Source organism: Diplotaxodon limnothrissa, linkage group LG18 (genome assembly GCF_057381915.1).
Source record: "Diplotaxodon limnothrissa isolate DT_005_m linkage group LG18, D_limnothrissa_male_GT1.1, whole genome shotgun sequence".
NCBI classification, from domain to species: Eukaryota; Metazoa; Chordata; class Actinopteri; order Cichliformes; family Cichlidae; genus Diplotaxodon; species Diplotaxodon limnothrissa.
Genome location: NC_140613.1, coordinates 12,322,012 through 12,342,898, shown reverse-complemented (window position 1 = coordinate 12,342,898; position 20,887 = coordinate 12,322,012). Strand labels below are relative to the sequence as shown.

Below are 20,887 nucleotides of genomic sequence, written 5' to 3'. Positions count from 1 at the left end.
TTGTAAAGAGTTGATAAGCTGCTGTGGATAGATGGGGAAGGTCATGTGCCAGAGGCTGTTATTAACTTGTCAACATTAAAAATTAAAAATATTTTTTGGCCCCTCAAGCAGGGCCTTGTATTGCACCATTGTCTGGTAACAATATACAATAACGCTGTAGCCAAAGATTTTTTTTAAATTATGGGTTTTATAATCTGATCTGACCTGAAGTGTTTCTCAAGTTTGCAAATAAACAAAGAAAATAATGATAAATTCCTAGCACACCTCAACAGCTCAGTGTTAAGCCAAAAATCATTACAGTTGAATATACTAACCCAACTCTAGCTGTCTGTCAAGCTCTCCAGCTCAGCACTTTAGGCAGTGGATTTAACACTCAAACGCCACGGTAATTTTTAAACAACTGGTTCTGAATGTTGATTTACACACAGAGGAAAATGCACTCCTCAGTTCTGGCCATGTTGATTAGCTGAACGAGATCATTTTTTAAGTTCATGAGATTGATTTAAAGCACCATCTCCAGGTTTAAAGCTAATGCCTCTGAGGATATCAGCCATTAGCACTGAGAGTTAAACAGATTACTTCAGAACTTCATCAAGGTGTTACGATAAAGTTCAAAATCCAGCCATGCATGTAAATAAGGATTTACAAGGTTTAGCAGAGGAGTGAGCAGACCAGTTTACATCTAAAAATGAAAAACCACGTTCTGACTTAAGAATTTCTAAAACACAGCACCGCTATAACTTTGGATATAAACATGGAAAGCTAATTAGCAGGAATCTTTTCAGGGATAGTGAAGTTAGGCTAGCTAGAATAACTGAACCAATGACTGTAGAAAACATTTACTTACATACATGTTTCCAAAAGGCATTTTTTATTCAACAGACCCCCATTTTGGATGTGTGACAATCAGAGATGGGCAGTAACGAGTTACTGTCATCCGATTACTTTTTTCGAGTAACGAGTAAAGGGAGTACATTACTATTGCAAAAAAGGTAATTAGATTACTGTTACTTTCCCGTAAGCACACTGCGTTACTAAAACCCGGATTTTTTCTGCAAGTGTCTCATGACAATGACATAAGCGAGTGCAACGTTTGTGGCAACAGCTGTGTGCAGATCAAAAATGGATAATATATGGAGTGCAGCGTTTAAAGCGTGGAAGTACTGACCTTACTTTGAGTTTGATTCTGTAAAAAGTGACAAAAACATTAGTGTCCACTGCTCACTGAGTGGGAAGAAAACTTTTTACAGCGAAAAATCCCCTAAACGTCGAGCAAGCACCAAATACGCTGCTGCTGGAATGTGAAATTCACAGAGAAACTGCCGTATCCTTCCACTGACCGCTGTGGCACACCTGCACCAGGGCAAACCTCCGCCTGCCCCACCCCTGCTATACAGGTGAAAATAGAGCAACAGGACTGCTGGGTCTTTGATTTTATTTATTTTCTGCTGTGTTTTACGTGCATCTATTTGAAAGAGTGAGTGTAAACACAAAGAAATATTTTATGTGCTGCAATGTGCAGAAAATGGGTTTAAATGTTAAACAAATTTCTTCCAGTCAGAGAATATTGCATATAATCTAATGTTTGCTTCATGCGTAGAGTTAAAAGATTAAAACTAATAAAACAAGTTTTAAAAAGAGACTTTTTCATTTGATTACATTTTATATGATGGATTATGCAGAAAAAGTAGAATTGGGCTGAAGCTAAAGCTATTCCGCTTTATGGTTGATCTGATATCCTCGTGTTGGTGTTGTTCCCAGATCATCATACTAAATGTTGTTCCAGGATCAACATTGCAAGTGACCAATCAGAATGTTGTGACCTCATACTTTTGCGACTTCGGGAAAAACCGTAAAACAAAAAACTGTACTTAAGCTGCGTGAAACCGCCTCTGTCCGCCGATCAACGGACCCTGACCCTAACCCTAACCCTAACCCTTTAATAAACAGTAAGCAGAATTGATATTGTCCTTGCAACATTGGAATTTCATAAATGCACGAATGGCTTGGCGCGCAAAGAAATAACGTCACAACAATGTGATTGGTCACTTGCAATGTTGAACCTGGAACAACATTTTCATGATGGTCTGGGAACAACACCAACACGAGGATATCAGATCATCCTTGCTTTATCACCCATTTAGGGGATAAATCATGTCTTAAAAAGTAAACTAAGTAACTAAGTAACGAACTACTTTTGAAAATAAGTAATCAGTAAAGTAATGGGATTACTTTTTGGGGGAAGTAATCAGTAATTAGTTACTGATTACTTTTTTCAAGTAAGTTGACCAACACTGGTGACAATCGTGACGATAATTTATAATCAAGTGACACAGGCCAACAACCATCTGACAACCACCTGTTGCTAGGGACTGGTTGGCAAAAGCCTCTGAGTGATTGTTTCGGTTACTGGCAGATTGCCATGGTTGTCTGTAAAAATCCTGTTACGACCCAGACTCATGAAAGCCATGACCTGCTGTTGATTGCCTGGCATGGGAGGATTGTCAGCTAATGCAGGTAAGTGTCTTACAGCCTATAAAGCGGGCCCAGATGAACTGTTCAGTTCCTCTCTTGTACTCATCCTGACATCAACCCATTAGTGATCTTTGTGCCTTAGATTGTGTTTTCTAAATTATTTTATATTTAAGTAACCAATTTGTGTGGACTCTTTCCTTGTTACATAATTTGAGCCAGTTCGTGATAATTCTTGCTAACTACCAACACCCTTTGAAACATGTTCACTGCAGTGCTGAGGAACAACTTTAACTTTTATTTTCTTTGGTTTGCGTCACACTTTTTCAAGTAGTGTTACCACTCAGCTCGTTTTTAGTGAGCATTTGCAGACAAACTGCAGGCAAATACAGCAACATGTTAAAAAGTGTGCAGCTAGTCTGCATTTCTAATTTCCATCGCACTTCTTCAAATGTACACAGTACAGGAAGTTAGCGAATATTTACAGAGAAACATGAAGAACTCTAAGCTTTTTGGTGTAGCACCTTCTTCACAAATAACCACTGTTGCTGAGTACACGTTTCTCAAGAAACCAGTGGTTGGACAGCTCTGAGCAATGTGTGCATGATGTTGTGTTAAAAACCTTAGTAATGACATGCTACCTGGTGGCTAGCTACAGAGCTACGGTTAGGCTAATATAAAAAATGAGCACAGTGAAGATCTAGTATGAGGGTTAAATTGTTCGTAACCAAAGTTTATGTTCAGTGCCTGAACTGCCTGAGACAAACATCATGTGGAAGGAAGAAGATGCTGAAAAGAGACCAAACTTCAGACTGTTAGGTGTGGCTGTGTGCAGGCAGGAATAGGACCCAAGGTGCAGACTCCGGAGACAGATGTGAACTCAAAACAACTTTAATGTTAAACTCAAATATAACATAACTGGAAAAATCAAAATAAACTTACACCGGAGGAATGACAGAACACACAGCTAGGAAAACGGTAGATCGCGACCTAGACAAGGGGATGCAGGTGATAGGGGAGACAGAGCAACTAAAGAAGACAGAGACCTAAGCCATAAGACAGAACTCAAAGAAACCAAAAACTAGACAGTATAAATAATATCATAAACTCAAAAACCCTGGGTCGGCGACCCAGGCATCCTAACACAGACAGGAGAGCGTCTGAGATGATCCATGCTCAGGTCTAGGTTAGTTATTAATATGCTGCTGCATGGTTTGGATTACTTGCTATGAAAAAAATCCGATCCTAATCCTATTGCCAAGTGATTCTTTCCTGAAGAGTTTAAATATATTTGGTGTGAGCCCATGGGCTGTAGTGTACACTGGGAGTTTTGAAAAACTTAGCTCGAAGATATTCTGCACATGAATTGAGAAACCAAAAATGGCTGCTGATTATTTCTGGGGGGGCTATTTATCTTAAATAGCACATGACAGACTTTAAAAAGACACAGCTTCAATCAAAGCAGCAAATGCCTGGTACTGGAAACAGGGTTTTTTTACACCATCGCTTCCATGCGAAAATTCAGAGACGGCATAAATATGTTTGTAGCTACTGTGAGATCACCCAATGGTTTTGGATTTCTGCATTTTGAAGCTTAGCTTTAGCTTCAAAATGCAGCTTAGAGAAAATGTAAATCATATCAAGGAGTCGAAGTGCATTAAAGGCTAAAAGGTTCTGTATCTAAATGATTTTCTCTGGAGCATGGAGCTGAACTGCCATGTCTCAAAAAAAGGTTGGGACATTTTATTACCACCAGTGTATCCAAAAAAGTGGCCAAAGTTATACTTAATAAAATGGCCAAAGTGCACTTCACAGAGTGGCCACAGGAGTACCTAATAAGTCAATCAACGTGAAAGCATGTTGGTAATCTGGTCACAGTTTGTTTCTCAGTGATGGCTGTGTTTACTTCTCTCCATCAAATAGAGTGGGACACAGAAATGCACAGAAAATCCTGCTGAAGGATCCTAGAATAGCTCCTTGCTAGACAAAGACAGCAGCTCTTAGTGAAAACATTTTTTGCCATTATGAGCACAAGGATGTGTTACTGAGGTAGTCCATACACTTTCTTTTTTAGTGTTAATAACACTAAAAATGGCACAGAAATTGCTGTTTTAAAAGTGCCTCCACTTCTGTTTTTTCTAAAGAGAGAGGAAACAAGTTAACTTTGGAGTGAATTTGAGTGAATATGGAGGAAACATTATAAGTCAGTCTATCTTTTAAAGGACATTTTGTGAAAGACCACAAAGAGAGCACCAAAATGTCTACTATTTGAAGGGCAAATGTGTAGGTGGATTAAAAATGTAGGAGTAAAAAGAGCTGAAGTAGAAAAAGGTTGTAAAATGAAAGAGCTGAAAATGTTCATTGGGCAATATCATTGCTGATGTCACCCACTCTAACTGGAAATACATTAAAAACTCATACTGAAATTGACATGAAACTTAAGCTATCATCATTTAAAACCCCCCAAAGATTTGAACTTAATACAGCTTTAAGAGTTCAAGGTATTGAGGCCATATGAATGGTGTCTTTAGCTCAAAACAGGATGAACTACTTAACTACTAAAGTCAGCTGGGTTTGAAGAAGATTTAAGGTTTGTTCAATTATTTCCATTATTTAAAAAATGCTTTAAACCCAAAATAATTAAAAAGTTGCAGAAAAAGAAAAGCAATAGCACAATTCTCTCCCTAAAATTGTCTGTCCTTACATGGGGGACATCACATTTAAACTTTTCTGTGCCTTATACTTCTGCTCTATGAGATGCTTCATACTTTGTTAAACAATAGCTCGGGTCTCTTGAGGTTAAGAGATTAACCTTAATTAACCTTAATTTTAAAATGTAATCTAACATTGTAAAGGCTGATCCATGAAATAATTCAGCGTTTTTGAACACTGAGTTTTTACTGAACCTTATGTCAAATAAAAAAAGAAGAAATTAAATATTCACAAGTTATGATTTGCATCATATTTGTTATGTCCAGATATTTTCATTGATTGCTTAAAAATAATTTGTGCAATTTATTTCGTTTTTTGGGGAGAAAAAGTACACTGAAGGCTCAAAAACTCATGTATCAAACATGATACACGTGGCGTTGCAGGGTTAACAGGAAAAAGCAGCACCTCCTTCCTGTTCAGAAACATGAAGACATTTGTTTTTCTTTAGAAAAGTTATTAGTTTCTATCTCTTGACACATTCACGGTCCACTAACTGAGTCAGCACTTTGAACTGTAAGCCATTTATTCATCATTGCATGATTTAGTCCTCTAGATTCAATAATATGCTGAAGGAGTGAATACTAACTCTTTCCAGACTGTAACTGTCGGAATATTTTCTTAATGAAGATACAGGATCACCCTGCTTTCTCAAAGGGCTGGGCAAGAAAGTAAAAGCTTATTTTGTTTTCAGCTGTTATTCTTGACTGAAATATAACTTGTAAGCCAAATATGTTAGGACAAGGAAACTACCATCAATCCTCTGGGCACTCATTTTAGTCTGTAAGGCTGGATGTTAGTTAATGTCTGCAGAACCTGAAGCCCAGTGGACTTTGACAAAGGCCACGTCTCAGCCTGCTGTCCAAGTCTTGGCCTTTCTGCACATCCTGTCTATGAATCTTGTCAGACCAAAAGTGCACTGGCTGAGCTGTTGGCTGTGCCGCTGTTGTAGATACTGGAGTGAGTTTGGAATGTCAGACACAGATTCAAACCAAGAACAACACCGTCTGCAAGTATTGCCACCTCCAGTTTGTCTAGTCCTACCAAAAATAATACATGAGTAGGATGCAGTTAATGCCAGAGGTGCTCAGTGCTTGGCTGATGGAGTATTGTTTCCTGGTCTGTTTAGGTTCTGGATGGAAAAATACAGCATGATGAACAACTGCAGTGTTTATCTCAGAGGCAGCTACAACAGCTAGGTGCTAATGGGTCTAACCAGCCCCCCGAAACACAGAGCCAAAGGGGGAAAGAGCAGAGCAGGGCTCAAATAAAGACAAGAAATGCAAGAAAACAAGAAATATAGTGAGATGAAAATGCACACAGATCAGATTTGGGCTAACAAGATACATTATCAGTGTATCAGAGTTTTTTTTTAATTCAATTTAATTCAGAATCAGAATCAATCAAGCTTTATTTGTCACAAGCAGGTTGCCCTGCAGTGAAAATGGGACCACCCCCCCCCGACCTTACACACATAACACAGACATCACATGGGGTTAATTCATTTTTCATTTTTATTTTATTTTATTTTTTTTAAATGAGACGAGGCTAAATAATTTACATTCACAACATAATGGCAAATATTAGCATTAAACATAGTATTTTATTTTAATTTTGCCTTCTTGTCAATATATATATCAATGTATGCACATTCAAAAAGCACTTTTTAGGCACTGCTAAAAATCATCATCTTAAATTCTTTCTATAGCTTGATGACCATAATCACAAGTTCAGCAGTTACAGCAAAGGTCAGTAAAAGTATACAAATGACAAATGTAAGTCTGATGAATTAAAAATTAAGGTCTTTATAATCCTTTTACTGCTGTACAGCTACTCCTTTTCCAGTGATTGTGCTTTTTTGGGTGGCGTGTATCACGTTAGGACATTAGGAATTACTCGGGCTGTGCATGTCTGTCTTCCATTGGACACAAAATCTCCTGCAAAAATGAAGAGTGAGTTTCTGATGATTCTGCTTTGTGTGGTAGCTCTTGGTATGTTTCCCAGAAAGTTGAAATGGCAGACCTAGCAAAAAAAAGAAAAGAAAAAAAAAGAAGCTTTAAAAAGTATTTGAACTAGGCCAAGAAGGAGACAAAGGGAAAAAAAGATAAACCTGAAAGTTGGTGGCTCACTGTTGCCACCTCCTACTGATGAAATCATAGGAAAGATTTGAAAACATTTATGGAAATAAATTTTTGCAAAGCTTTAATTCTGATGTCTACAAAGTCTGCAGGTGTCATACGTTGTTAGGTAATGTTGAAAACACTGAAAGATGGATATAGTTTCTGGATCTGAAAAGTTTTTAATGACCAGCAGGGGGCGACTTCTCTGGTTGTATAGAAGTCTTTGGAATAAAAACCTTTCAAATCATTTATGACCTTACTAATACTTTCCTGGCAGCTTTATGATCTTAGTCACTAATTTCAATCTCACTGATTGGTTTATTGACTGACAGCATGATGTTAGTTTTCTAAATTATGGCCTATATCGAAGTCCAAAGGGAGAAAAATGCAGGGTTTGGTTTAGCATGGGTCTACCTTGAATCAAAGCTGCACTGCAACCATCATGTTCAGTTTCAGAACTCCAAGACCCCGATGGACTCAGCTTGAGGCTTTTTATTAGAGCACCTAAGCAAGGACTGGGTGAAGTCTGTGGCTACATCCATCTTTTATATACAGTCCATTGTTCAAACAGGGTTACTTATGAATGATACGTTGTCATTATACGTGAGCTTATATACGTTAATTTCCATCGTATACCCTTTCTTGTTTCTCATACTAGAAACCAGAACTAAAAAAACATTTTCAGAGTTTAGCAGAGCAGCATGAAAGCAGGGTGTTTTTTTTCCGTCAGAAGCCAAACATACCAGGAATTCATTTTCTAAAAATCCCTCTCAGCTCAAAATCAAAACACTGTTTTGTCATTTCATTCATCATTGGGAGATTCCTTTTGGTAAATGAATTTGCACTAAACAGATTGCTTCAGAGAAAAATTAATACAAGTGTTTGAAGTAAGAGATGAAGAGCTTATAGACGGTGCAGTGGATCAACAATCAGAGAACAGCAAATCCTTTGAGCCATCCCACCAAATACCACCCAAGTCAAAGTACCACCCAGCTTGAAAGAGAAACAGAATTCATCATCAGTTTGACTCCGCTGTGTTTTGTCTCCGAGCTCTGTGTAGTTTTCATTGGCCAAATTTACTACAGTGTGTCTGCTGGTTGTGTAACCGTCCCACCCCCAAGGAAGTAAGAGGAAGTAGCCCAGTGCGTCTACCCTGCACACCCTTGCTGGTCTTCAGCTGACCTCAGCTCTGTTCTCGATCTCGGCAGGATGACAGAGCAGCTGAGGAATTTCTCTGCCCTGTGCCTAAACCAACCTGCCAGGATGCTCTCTTTAGGCTCAGCACGTTCCTCAGTTACGTCCCTGCCGACTCTCACATGGCCCCGCTTTGTTGAAATATGACCTTCAAATACCAAACCCTGCCCTTAGTAACGTCTCCAAACACTGTCCACCTACGTGCAGATGCATCCGGAAAATGTCTCTCCTTGCCACAGCAGGCTGCAGGCACATGGCAGACCGGTCCCTTCCACACCTAACCTACCTGTACGCTTGATTATATTTGCTGAGCCTGAATGAAAAGTAGTGCCAAACTCCTTTTTTTTCTTTTCTTTTTTTCCTTTGGCTTCGTCAGGCTTGTGTAAGCCTAACTCAAGACTCTGTCCAGATGTTGGTGTGAAGCTACACAGCTGAGCAAACAGCCACTGTCTTCTCTGCAGCATGACATGATTAAAATGACATGCTGGGCCAAAAAGACCAGCTGAAATCTGACAGAGTTAAAGGTTAACATCTTAACTTCAGAGATGGTAAAGTTAGCCTGACCTACAAATGGGCAAAACTCAAATGTTAACTTCAGTGGTGAAATATGAAGATAAATACATACATTTGTTTACTTTAATGATAGTGTAGACTTTAACCTCATAAATCTTCCATGCTGATTATACGTCAGTTAATGTATAATAGTGTCACATATTAAACAGTGTAGACAGTTTTTTGATATCACAGGTTAACCTTTTATCATAAACCCTTAAAACAAAAATGACCCTTTCAAACATTAGTGTATTCATTAGTCAATTTTAAATATAATAAAATACTACTAGTGAAATAATTTAGTAATAATAGTAGAAAATGTGTTCAAAGGCAGAGATACTTTCATCTTGTTTGTGGATTTTTGCTTTTCCCCACCTCAGATTTCACAGTGATTTTGACATTATGTTTTTAGCAAAATACCTTGTGAAATATTAAGAAGATGGGTTAAGATGATTCTAATGTGTTTTTTATCCAACACCTCTAGCAACTCAGTTTCATGTCAGTTATCAGTTCAAGTGTTATCATCTATCATCCTTGACATTTCCAGTTGTAGCACAAGTTAGATGGCCTTTTTGTTATAAAAATACAGACATTACTTTAAAAAATACAATTTAAAATACATTCACTTTTAATGCAGTGCTATCACCAACACTAAAATTATGCTGTGGTAAAGAATATGCCTGAATAAATGAACAATGTAAATCAGATTGTGAGACTTTGAACCCCTGCACTTAATACAACCATGGCCACGGACTCTTAGTCTTCATTTATTTTTGTCTGTGAGCATGCTGAGACTTTTAAATCTCTGCTGCAGATATCCTCTGCTGAAATAGTCACAGTCTGTAAATATTGTCTCCAAAATGCCTGGACAGACTGAAATGGAGTCGACTTAATAGGAGCAGGGGGGATTTTTTCCAGACAGTTTCAATAACATAGACAATCTATTCTGGCAGGGAAGCACCTTGGCAACTTCCAAACCATTTCAATTGTGTCTAATCTCCCCGGTTCGCTTCTTTTTTAAGCCGAGGCTGAGCTCTGTTCCGTTGCAAATACCCAACATCTGTGCATTTAACGGCGCATACATTGTCTGGGGCCTGTTTTCCAGTGCATCACTCAAAACCACTTCATAATGTACAAAACCTGCACGAGTAAGTAAAAACATCTTTGAATCAGACAAACCATCATCCACTCAAAGCGAACGTGATTGGAGCAGGTTTGCTTTTTTTTTCTTCCGTCACTCATTGCTGTTTGAAACCGTCTACTGCTTGCTGCAAAAACACGGTTGCCTTTAGAAAAAAAAAAAAAATTTCAGCAACACGCTGGACATCCTCCCTGGCGTGATGTGTCAATCCTCCCACTCAGACAAAATATCCCAGAGCTATTAAAAACACCTCATCCCGGACAAGCCCCCGCGCATGTGAGTCAAACCAAAATGTGGTGAATTCTGAGCCAAGAAGGATTTTACAACCCTTTTTTAAAATATGCATCGAAGAAGAGAATTGGAAAAGGCCTCCATTCATCATGCTCTGACTGTGTTTTAGTAGATATGGCAAGGATGCAGAAGATCTTGTGTCTTCACAGAGCGTCTGCCTGCAGGCCTGTTTGTCTCTGAGGCCGCACACTGAGGATAGAAACTGCTTTAATCCTGCAGTGTGCTTATGAGTTATCTCAGATCTTACATCACAGCTGTTGTCCAACTGTGATGTAAGATCTGAAACTGTCAAAAGTATAATTTATACTACTTTTCATATAGTAAATCAACAGACAATCTTGAAAAAAATCCAAACATATTTTGGCATTTTCTAACATGAAACTTTGATTTGTAATGTAATGCATCAACACATCAGACTATATTTTCAACACTGTTTTATCATGTGAACATTTCCATTCACTCAGTTATACACTAACACACACTTGTAGAAACATACTCATAACATACATCCTTGACAATTTAACATAAAACGAGTATTTGCAGTTTTCTAATATGTCCAAGTTAAAGGATGAGCTGGATGTGGTTGTTTGTTTCCTGTTGTCAACAGATCCCCTGAAAAGATTAAAATGAAGGATTTCTACTAGGCCTTGTCTGTGTTTATTCAAAACCTGATGCATGTTATTCATCTGCTCCCAAGAGCTCCACTGAAAAATATTCTGAGTCACACTCTTTAACCGGCTGACTTATTTCTTCTTTTATCATCAACATGGATGCTGTGGTTTATTTTTACTGGAGTCTTCATTCACTATCCGGCTGCCATAAATACTGCTGTTTGAGTAGTGTTCGCTTACTTAGTGTGCTGCAGTTTTAGAAAATTATGTTTTTTTTAAAGCCACATATATTATACATATGCAGTGTGATCCTATAGAAGGCCAGGATCACACTACACAATAGTCACCCAGTAAGAGCTCAGTCCTGGGACTAAAAATGGGCTGCTTTGACCCATGGGGTGTTTTGTAGTGACCTATTGGAGAATACAACTTCTCTTTGTCTTTGTAAAACCTTCCACCATGTGTTGTGGATCTTCTTCTCAGTTTTGGTTTAGATGTTTTTCCATGAGAATTGTTGACAGTAGCGACGATCTAGAATATCTTTTATGTAAAAACCTCTTAACATCCACCAGATTGGATGGTGATCTGTTTAGGGTTATGTTTAGGATGTCTCTGAGCCACAGGCTAATAAGCAGGTTTCAGATTCTATCAGTAACCTTTAAGATGTGGTTTCATACATGTGTTCGGACCTTCTATTATAACTAATGTAGCTCCTGTATTATAAGAGGAGCTAACCTTTTTCTTATTTTTTCTTATATACAAGGTATGGTCAAAAAGCTCCAGGAACACTATCATAAAATAACAAAACAAACAAACACAAAAACATACCTGATTTAATTTCAAATTGAAGACCGACTTCCTTGGTGGTACTTGCTGGTAATTAGAATTGGACCTCCAGCTATGACCCAGCAGTTTTCAGTTGAAGCGTCCTAAGTTTCCAAGCCCGATGGCGACACTTCAGGTCAGGAGTGTGACGAGGAGTTTTTGGAGGGGGTTTGGAGGGTGTTCCATGAATTCACCCGTCATGACCAGACTATCAACACGGAGTTCTACAGTAACATCCTAAGTTGTCTACAGGACAACGACAGACGTTATAAAACATCACTACTTTGCCTGTTGGCTCTGAAGCGTCAACCTTAGTGTTTTGGTTGCCATGGTTTTTCAAGCCTGATTTGTAGAGCATTTGATGATATCTGATGTACAGTTTTACAGTGGTTGATATTCATATGATCAAAGTTTCAAATAATAATGTCACTGTATGTGGAAGTACTGTACTCCCTGTGATCCACAAGATCAGGCATCAGACTGCTCTAAATGCATGGTCAGCTTTTTTCCCCTAATATGGTCACGCCTAATATATCAGGCTCTGGGTGTGAGCAGACCAACCCGATCCAACGTGATGTTTAAGGAAGGGCAGCCAATCACTGCTGAAATCCAGGGGACCTTGTTTTGAACTGGTAATCACACAAAACTCCTCTAGTAGAGAGGAAGAACAAATTATGGAGCTGACAATGAGCAACATTAAACCTTATCCCTAAAAGAGTTTCCCCAAAAGAGTGGATGTTATAAGGTTAAATAAAACTCTAGATGTTAATAATGTGCACATAATAGTAACAAAAATCAGAAAAAAACATTAACAACGACATCAAATGACAAACAATACACACATTTCAAGCGAGTAAGTAGCACTTAAAGGAAGAAACGTGTCTACGAACAGTACTTGTATTTGTTAAGAAAAACAAACCAAAACATAATTTGTAACCAATCGTAGCACATTTCTAGAAATACACAATCAAGTAATTCTGATGACATCACTAGTTCCATATACAAAGTTTGTGTAAACTAATTTTGCATTTATTCTGAATAAATGCAACCCCAAGACTTCATAGCAGGAATGCAGCTCACCATTACAATACAACATTTTACCAACTGCATAAACCTTTTTTCACTGATGTCGTTGAGCCTGTGCAGTACAGACGGGGTCTTACTGCCAAACTTCTGCATGTTTCCAGAAAAATTTATATTTCAACCCCTGAAAACAGATAAAGAGAAAATCATTAAGCATTAGGAATTAGAATAAAATATATTTGATACAGCTTTGATGCAACAACCTGATAGTTTTCACTAAAACATTTCTGGGAAATGTCCCAGATTTTTGGAACCACTAATTTAAACTAATTTGGATAACATATATAAAGAGACATCTCGTGTTGACTAAATCTGAAATATTTACCAAATGAATCATTCATTCCAGTTCAATAAAGGGAATGTGGTGTTTAAAATGTCCAGAGTACAAAAACACAGCCTACAGTCACATGAAAAGGAAAGTGTTTGCAGTACGAGTGCAGTCCTGTGAAAACCTAAGATACAAACCTAAGATGTGCTTTCATCTTTTTTTCTTTTTGGTTTCTTCTTCTTCTTCTTTGTTTAAGAAAGAAGAGACTTTCTCCTGTTAGCCCTTCCAAATAAACCATGTTCAATCTTTTTTCAAAGTGGTGTTGTGAACTTTAATCTTTTAAATGCTGTGTGGCCTGTAGAGTCGGAGATGCAGCAGTCTGTTTTTTTGCTGTTTCTCTGAGAATTGCAGTCTGACCTTGAATTTGCTGAGATGTCAACTCCTAGGAAGATTGTGGCACTGGGTTAACACAGACCAACAAACTGACAAAGCTTCTGCTTGCTCACACTTGCTGTTGATCAGTTAATCAAATCTATTCGATTAGCAGCACTTTAGCTGCTACTTACCTTCCTAATTCTTATGAAAACAGGGTGGACTTGGTTTTTCACAGGACTGCACTGAGCCCTCTAAAAAGCATTGTTTTTCACTCGAATCTATGCTACGATCATGCTCAGAGAAACCCTCTTATAATACCTCGTTATTCGACAGTTGCGTGTCTGAACATAAACGCCTGTGTAAGTAATATCACATCTCACTACGTTGTTGTTGAAGTCTGACTCCAGGATGTGGAAATTGGGATTGACTGTAACCTGACAAAAAAAATACATAAATCATGAATAAATTCTGTAGCAGGAGGTTATAAACATTTATTTCTGTGTTGTGAAATACACATACAGAGAACGAACATGTGACACACCTTCAAGATGTAGTTTCCTGGAGGCACATCAGTGATGTCAATCCACTGACAGTCGATGTTGGCAGCGTAGATGTCATGGCAACCTGGGCTCAGACCCTACAAAACACAGTCACCTCAGTGAGGTTTTATAACTTGAACAGGCGCACGCATATCTGTCATAAGAAAGCATTAACCTTAAACATTATATAGAGTCAGAATCACAGAGCTCACACAAAAGATACGATAAATATTCCTGTGGCAACAGGATGTTTAGTTTTATTGGAATAAATGTTCTAGTTAGAAAAACATTTCTCTGAAGTGGATTTGGAGGATTTGCAAAAGACAAAAAACACAAAAGCATCTTTATTTCTAATGTGATAAACTAAACAGAAGGATCAGAAGTCTGCTGAATAGCTTATGAACTTTTTTCCATTGTTATATATTTTTCTTTTTTTCTGTGTGTGTTATTTTATTACTCAGCCTCTCATTTCAAATACCTCCTCCCGTTTCTCCTGTTTGATTGCGTGCTCCGCCCTAATGCGTCCCACTGCCTCTAACTGTCTTCCCTGTGTATTTAAGCTGCATGTCTTCCCTTTTTTCCCTTCCAGACTGTCTTAGTGTGCAATTTGCTTTCCAACATGCTCTTAATGAGCGCTGCCTTGTGTTTTCTACCCAGTTCTGTTTCCTGGTATCTGGTTTAGTCTACTCCTCGTGCTTTTGTCTGTCTGGATTCATCACCTGCACATCAGACTCACTTTTACCTCAATAAAGACTCGTATTTTCTCCTAAAGCTCTTCATAAAAGTATCTGGGCCTTCAGAATAATGCAAATGAACACTTGCAGTTGTTTTCCTATTGAACTACTTTAAAAAGTCCTACCCATTCTTACTTTTCTTGTTTAGCTCTTATTTGCTATTTAAAGTGGGTCTCCAGTGATTTTACAGCTCAAGTATATTTACTCATCATGGTGAGTGGCTGTGAACACAGCTGTTTAATGTCGTCTGTGGCTGTGAAGGAGCTTTGTGAAATAAATGGCGAGAAGCCTGCGAGCCAGTTCAGTCAACTCAAGCAGCATTGCTTCAGACACACGTGACATGTCTCACTTTCCTCACATCACCCTCCCAATTTGGTGGTTTGTTTAAGCTTCATAATTTGCAATCTCTGTCCTGCACTGCTGCTCCTTCCACTTCCTTAAAATCTGCCTGTGCATATTTAAGTATCAGTAGTGTCCCGGAAGTGTGTAAGTGCTGTGCACAGCTTTACAGATCCACATTGTCAGGGGGCAGGGTCAAAACTCTGTAGAGGAACCGGTGAGCTACTTTACATGTTTTTGCTGTTGGGCCTGATGCAGTCATAGTATACAAAGAATGTGTCTGTACCGGAGTTACTGTAGTTTTTTAATTTGTTTTTTATTTTTATTTCGATTTGATATGGTTTTTTTTTTCAGTTTCTTTACAGAGTGAGTTTTCATATTTCATTTTAGTTAGTAAAATTTTAGTTTTAGTTTAGTTTTTATTAATTTCAGTCATAGTTCTAGTTTTGTTTTTTAATTTTCATTGCATGGAGAGAGGCAATATTTAGGAAAATCAATGCAATACAAATACTGACTCATAGTCTTGTAGACATTCAGAGCTTCAGTAAATGCCCATCAATGTCTCTTCAGGCATTAATCAAAGTAACAGATACTAAAACTAATGATGTTTTCTCTACATTTACATATTTTATTGCAGTTAGTTTTCCAAGTTCGCAAAATCATTTCAGTCTGCTATTTTTTTTTCCAAAAGTCTAGTTTTTATCTATTATTTTATTTTATTTTATTTATTTATATTTATCCATGATGGGTTTTTTTCTTGTTTCTCCTTCAGTTTATTTAGCCAGTCAGCTTTCTACGGTTAGCGACATCATCTTCGGGCTGCAAGCCGTTGGTTTTCTGGAGGACTTCGCATAAATGTGTCTGTGTAGTCTCTGTGCTGGCTGAATTGTGTGAAGTTAGAGCTTTGGATGGATGTTTCACAGATACGTGAAGCCATAATTCCTGCATTACTCATCACTTTCAGGCTTTTACATGTAACAGATTTGCAGGGAGAGTATATTTTTCTGCTGCTGTAATAAATCATTTTACACCCGGCTTGTCTGATTGAGCTGATCTCACCATGAACTTGAAGACCTCAAATATACCAGAATCCTGGAGAGTCCAATGCAAAAAATACTGCTTGAGTTTGGCACAAAGGTGGTGATAGTTGATATATAGCAAGTCTCTACTGCTGTTTTAGTCTTTACTTTACAGGGTAGTTCAGAGAGCAGGGAGTGGGGGAACAACACCCAGGAAATAGCCTGAAGCAAATTAGACTTCAGCCTCCATGCTTCACCTGAGGTGCATAGGTCAGCGATAGCAGTAGCTTTACATTTAAATTTAAGTGCATGTAAAAGTATCTCCGTCACAAATCTCTTTTTACCAGATCGGGAATGATGCATCTCATCTCAACTTTAAACCTTCACTTCACAAAGATCTTAAGACTTTGCATGTCTACTGTTGACCTATCCCACAAAGTTATGGAGGGTTCTTCCTGTTAAAAAAGACTTTATCTCCACACTGCCCTCAAATGAAGTTGGGCTATGAAATCTTGCGAGAACTGTTGTAAATCCGCAAGCATTCCGACTCAGAAAACAAATAGGTGGATGAATGTTTTAAATAAAATTAAACCTAACTGAACTGAGCGTCTTCTTTCTTTATCTTTTTCCTCAGCTCTCGTGTAAAACAGATATCAATCCGTGCGGCGTTATATCACATAACATATGATGGTGTGCTACCTGCGTATGAGCTGTACAGGCGTAGCGTCGCCTGAATCCAGGATCACAGTTCGTGTCCTCCAGACAGAAACTGGCCTTGTGTCCCTCTGCCACTTTACGTCCTGTGATAACATCCAGCAGATCGTAGTTGCTGAAGGCGTCCATGCTGTGGTAGTGTCTGTGGGTGCAAAACAGATGGAAAAGAATCAATAGCGGATATTTTGTTATGGCTCAGGAATGTCTAAAAAACCCGCAATTTTATTGTCTTAAGTGAATTTTGAGGGTTTGGTGTTCTTCCTAGTTTGTCATATCTGAATGGCTAATCCCTTTTTAAAAAAATTTTTTTAAGAAAAAGGATTTAGGAGTCATCAAACTCACTGGTGACAGCTGTGCCAGTCCCACTGATATCTGGGCTTGAAAGGGAGGAAGTCAGCGGTGCCTTGGTTCTTCACTTTCTGTGGAAACCGCAGGAGGACTCTGAAGTTGATGTCTCGCACAGTGGGTCCATAAGCCGATCTTGGATGAATCACAGGAGAAAAAAGCGTAAGCTGCATTGGAAAAGTGCTACTGGCTGAGCTCCCAGGTCTAGTTTTCTTAAAAGTAACAGAGCGCAAAGGGTTTGTTCCATTGTGCTTAATGCTTTTGGGAAAACCAAACCAGAACATTTATGTCTTGGCAGGACATGATGTTGGACAGTCATGTTGGACAATCATTGCTACGTAATAAGATCAAATGCTTTTGTAACTCGCTTAACAAAACAGTTATCCCAGCATGCTTAACAGCTTACACTGGCATAATTGAATGCAACCCTAAAACAACTAAAAGTTGTTCTTAAGCACGTAAAACGGATCCCCACTGAGAAAAAACAAAACAAAGGACATAAGTATGCGTGTCTGCCTCAGTGTCTACGTGCTGCTCTGTTCATACTGAAGAAGTGAATCACTTCTGGCACCTCAGATTACCTGGCCAGACAGTTCTCCTCAGCTGCACAGCGAAGCGCGTACATCTGCATGCGCTGGACATAGGTACCTGCTTGGATGGCATATGGGTCTGGCACAAGGTCTGGCAGTCCTGTTGGGAGGAGATTAAATGGACAGTCCAAGTTTTTTTTTTTCCTCCTGACATCTTAATGTTCCCAACTTATTCAGGCTGAGAATAATCCACAGAAATAGACACCCTGGAAATGTAAGCTGCTTTGTGTTTGTTGGCATAATTTAACATGTTTCACATTCCTTACAGCTCCAAAAGCCAAATAAGACTTTTTTTTCTCTCGCTCCTTGGCTTTTTGTTTAAGGTGAGACATAAAGTTATGAAAATTGTCCTTAAATAATCAAACAAGCAGATGATTTTAAATATAACAGTGTTTTTGTGTGTCCATAGAACCGTTACATGAATGTAAAGCCAGTAATATTCATGTCAAATAATGGATAACAAGCTGTTTTAAAGTAGTGGCCAAATTAACACTAAAACAGGTTTTGCTTGCTGGAATTATATTATTTTAAAATATTGATCACAGACACAGTTTCTTAATCCACTCTTAATTTTAATAATTTACATTGCAAATCTATCCATTTGGCTAACTATATGAAATATAAAATTTGAAGAACAGCTAACAAATATCAGGGATCTCAAACTCATTTTACACCGTGGACGTTCATGTGAAGTGGGCCTGATCAGTGAAACGAAATGATTAAGGTGTAAAGGCTCTGTCTTGTTATCATAAATTTAGAATATAAAGTTTTCATTAATTCACAGAAAATGTACTTTTATGTAGTATGAATGGATCAATAGCAAAAACTGTAAAACTTAATAAATTACTTTTAAAAGTTCAAAATCTGAACTATCCTTTACACCGTCCCGTGGGCCAGACAGAGGCCTTATGTCTGACACCCCTGATCTACATAATCTGACTTCTCTAATATTATATAAATGGAACACTTGACCTACCGTTTTGGAAATATCCTGTGCCGTACCCTGTGCCAGGCGGACGGAGGGTGCGGGCCGCTGACCTCCCTCTGGTCGGATACATGTTGTAGAAAACAGAATTCCTGTGGTTTTTAAGCGGGTTTCGAGGGTCGTCATTGACCATGTCCTCTCCATTGCTGTTTTCCTCAGTAAGTGCAGGAAATACAGCCGGTGCCTCAGACTCATTTTCCAGACCTGACGGGTTTGCTGAGATGGAGCGATCAGTCTGAGCAGGTTGCCTGGAGACGGGCGTCACCTCCGGCCCCGCGCGTAACTGTTGGTTTTGCGCACCAGGTCCGGATTCACCTATTCTAGTATGTAGTGCGGTATTATCCACAGTGACAGAACCTCCATTACCGCCAGAAAAATCTGTTGAACTCCCCGGTGAAGAGGCGTTCGTGGTTCTGGTGAATTCACCATTAAAATGGCGTGCGCCTGGATGTCTTACAACTGCTGCTGTAGGGCGTTCAAGTCGCTGTCTGAACCCTGACGCATGACGATTCACGGGCGCATACGGTCTAACATCGTGTCCAGGTGTGAGAAGTCCCGACTGTGCACTGTTATCAGTCCTGAACTGTCTGGATTCATTTGGTCCGGTTCTCACAAGCGTCATTCTTCTGCGCGCTCCAGACATCTGGGTCCCGGTACCATCCCTCCGACTGCTCACGTAAACCCTCGACTGGCTGGTGGACCGATACGGAGCCTGGTACTCCAGCCCAGTGCTCATTAAACTGTAAACCTGCCCGTTGTTCTCCCATTGAATCCGGTGCCGCCAGGGGCCAACCGTGCGCTGCTGCCCAAAGCTGAGGGGGAGTAGTCCTTGGAAAATATATAAAAATAAAAGTGATCGTTTAGCCATGGCAATTAAACTTAATAAATTAAAGCCTACGTGTAAGTTAGCAAACATCACGTAAGTTTGCGGGCACAGACGTTGAAGCTTCGTGGAGAATGGATTAAAATCGGCAGTGCGCTTCCAGTTTCAGCTCTGACACAAAACAACATAGCACTTCTCAGGAGGACTGAGAGATGGAGAGGAGAGGAGGGCTGAATCCTTTTTCCCCGGCTCGTTTGTCGAATTCAGTCCAGTTACTTTCACTAAGTCAAGCTTCTAAAGAATTTAACCCATTCCTTGCTGTGGTTACGTGCGGTTAGACAAGTACGTTTGCTGAGTAAATTTCACGCAAGGGTGTAAACTTAACTCAGCCAAATGCATCACCTCGAGCTGGTAAAGCTCAGGGAACACTAAAGAACACAAAAGGATATGAGTTGTTGTGTTTAAGTAATATTTTTTGTTGAGCAGAACTTTTTTATTTCAATATCACTCCTTGTTATTTGACACGTTGATCACGGCTAAAATGCGAAAAAGCTAAAGATATCTTTATATGGAGTTAAAAAATCACGCACGACCAGTTTATCAAGCTAAAAACCCCACAAACGAACAAAAAAAACAACAACAAAACAACGATAACAGTTGACCGTTTCAAATGAAACATGAAGACATGCAACAATCTGGAAAAACTTTACATTGCGTAAATAGTCTTATTGACCACAAGGTGGCACTTTGCATCTGTATCAGACCATCCCAGTTTGCAGTGCCCTAACAGCTATCACGGAGGGAGCCCGTTCCCATAAAATATGTCCATCTTTTCTTTTGTCATTTATGACTATAACTCTTTTTTAAGGCTAGCTGCACAGGTTTTAAACACGCTTCTGGTTGTTATGCTCAAAGGTGTTTCTTTGGGGATTTCTTTTCAAAGCCTATGGTCAGTGCCTTCATTGTTCAGCTATACCTTTTTTTAAAAAATCAATATATTACCAAATAAATAATACAAGCAAGCTATTATGTTTAATCTGATTCCAGATTTAAATCCTACATAATATAAATATATTTTGCATCTTTTCTGTTTTATTACAGATAATATGATCTGTCTTTACAAATTTTTAACCCACTCTTTAAAAACAAAATACAGTT

The 20,887-nt window shown here is 38.8% G+C and overlaps 1 protein-coding gene across 1 annotated transcript; it reads right to left on the bottom strand.

Moving 5' to 3' along the window:
- Positions 1–12,970: 12,970 nt before the first annotated feature.
- loxl5b (lysyl oxidase-like 5b) lies at positions 12,971–19,924 on the bottom strand. The gene is made up of 7 exons (XM_085377571.1): positions 18,898–19,924; positions 17,913–18,021; positions 17,329–17,466; positions 16,972–17,128; positions 14,183–14,278; positions 13,960–14,075; positions 12,971–13,122 (listed from the first exon to the last, which is right to left on the bottom strand). The coding sequence occupies exons 1-7, from the start codon at positions 19,820–19,822 to the stop codon at positions 13,116–13,118; spliced, it is 1,548 nt and encodes a 515-aa protein (XP_085233697.1). The 5' UTR covers positions 19,823–19,924; the 3' UTR covers positions 12,971–13,115.
- Between the last annotated feature and the right edge of the window lie 963 nt (positions 19,925–20,887).

Bases quoted from the DNA above. Each gene is read 5' to 3' on its own strand.
- loxl5b (XM_085377571.1), bottom strand. From the start codon at position 19,822: ATGTTTGCTAACTTACACGTAGGCTTTAATTTATTAAGTTTAATTGCC. The intron at 18,022-18,897 runs GTAGGTCAAGTG...TCCTCCCAACAG, and splicing joins CACAGGATATTTCCAAAACG to GACTGCCAGACCTTGTGCCA. The intron at 17,129-17,328 runs GTGAGTTTGATG...TTGCACCCACAG, and splicing joins GACTGGCACAGCTGTCACCA to ACACTACCACAGCATGGACG.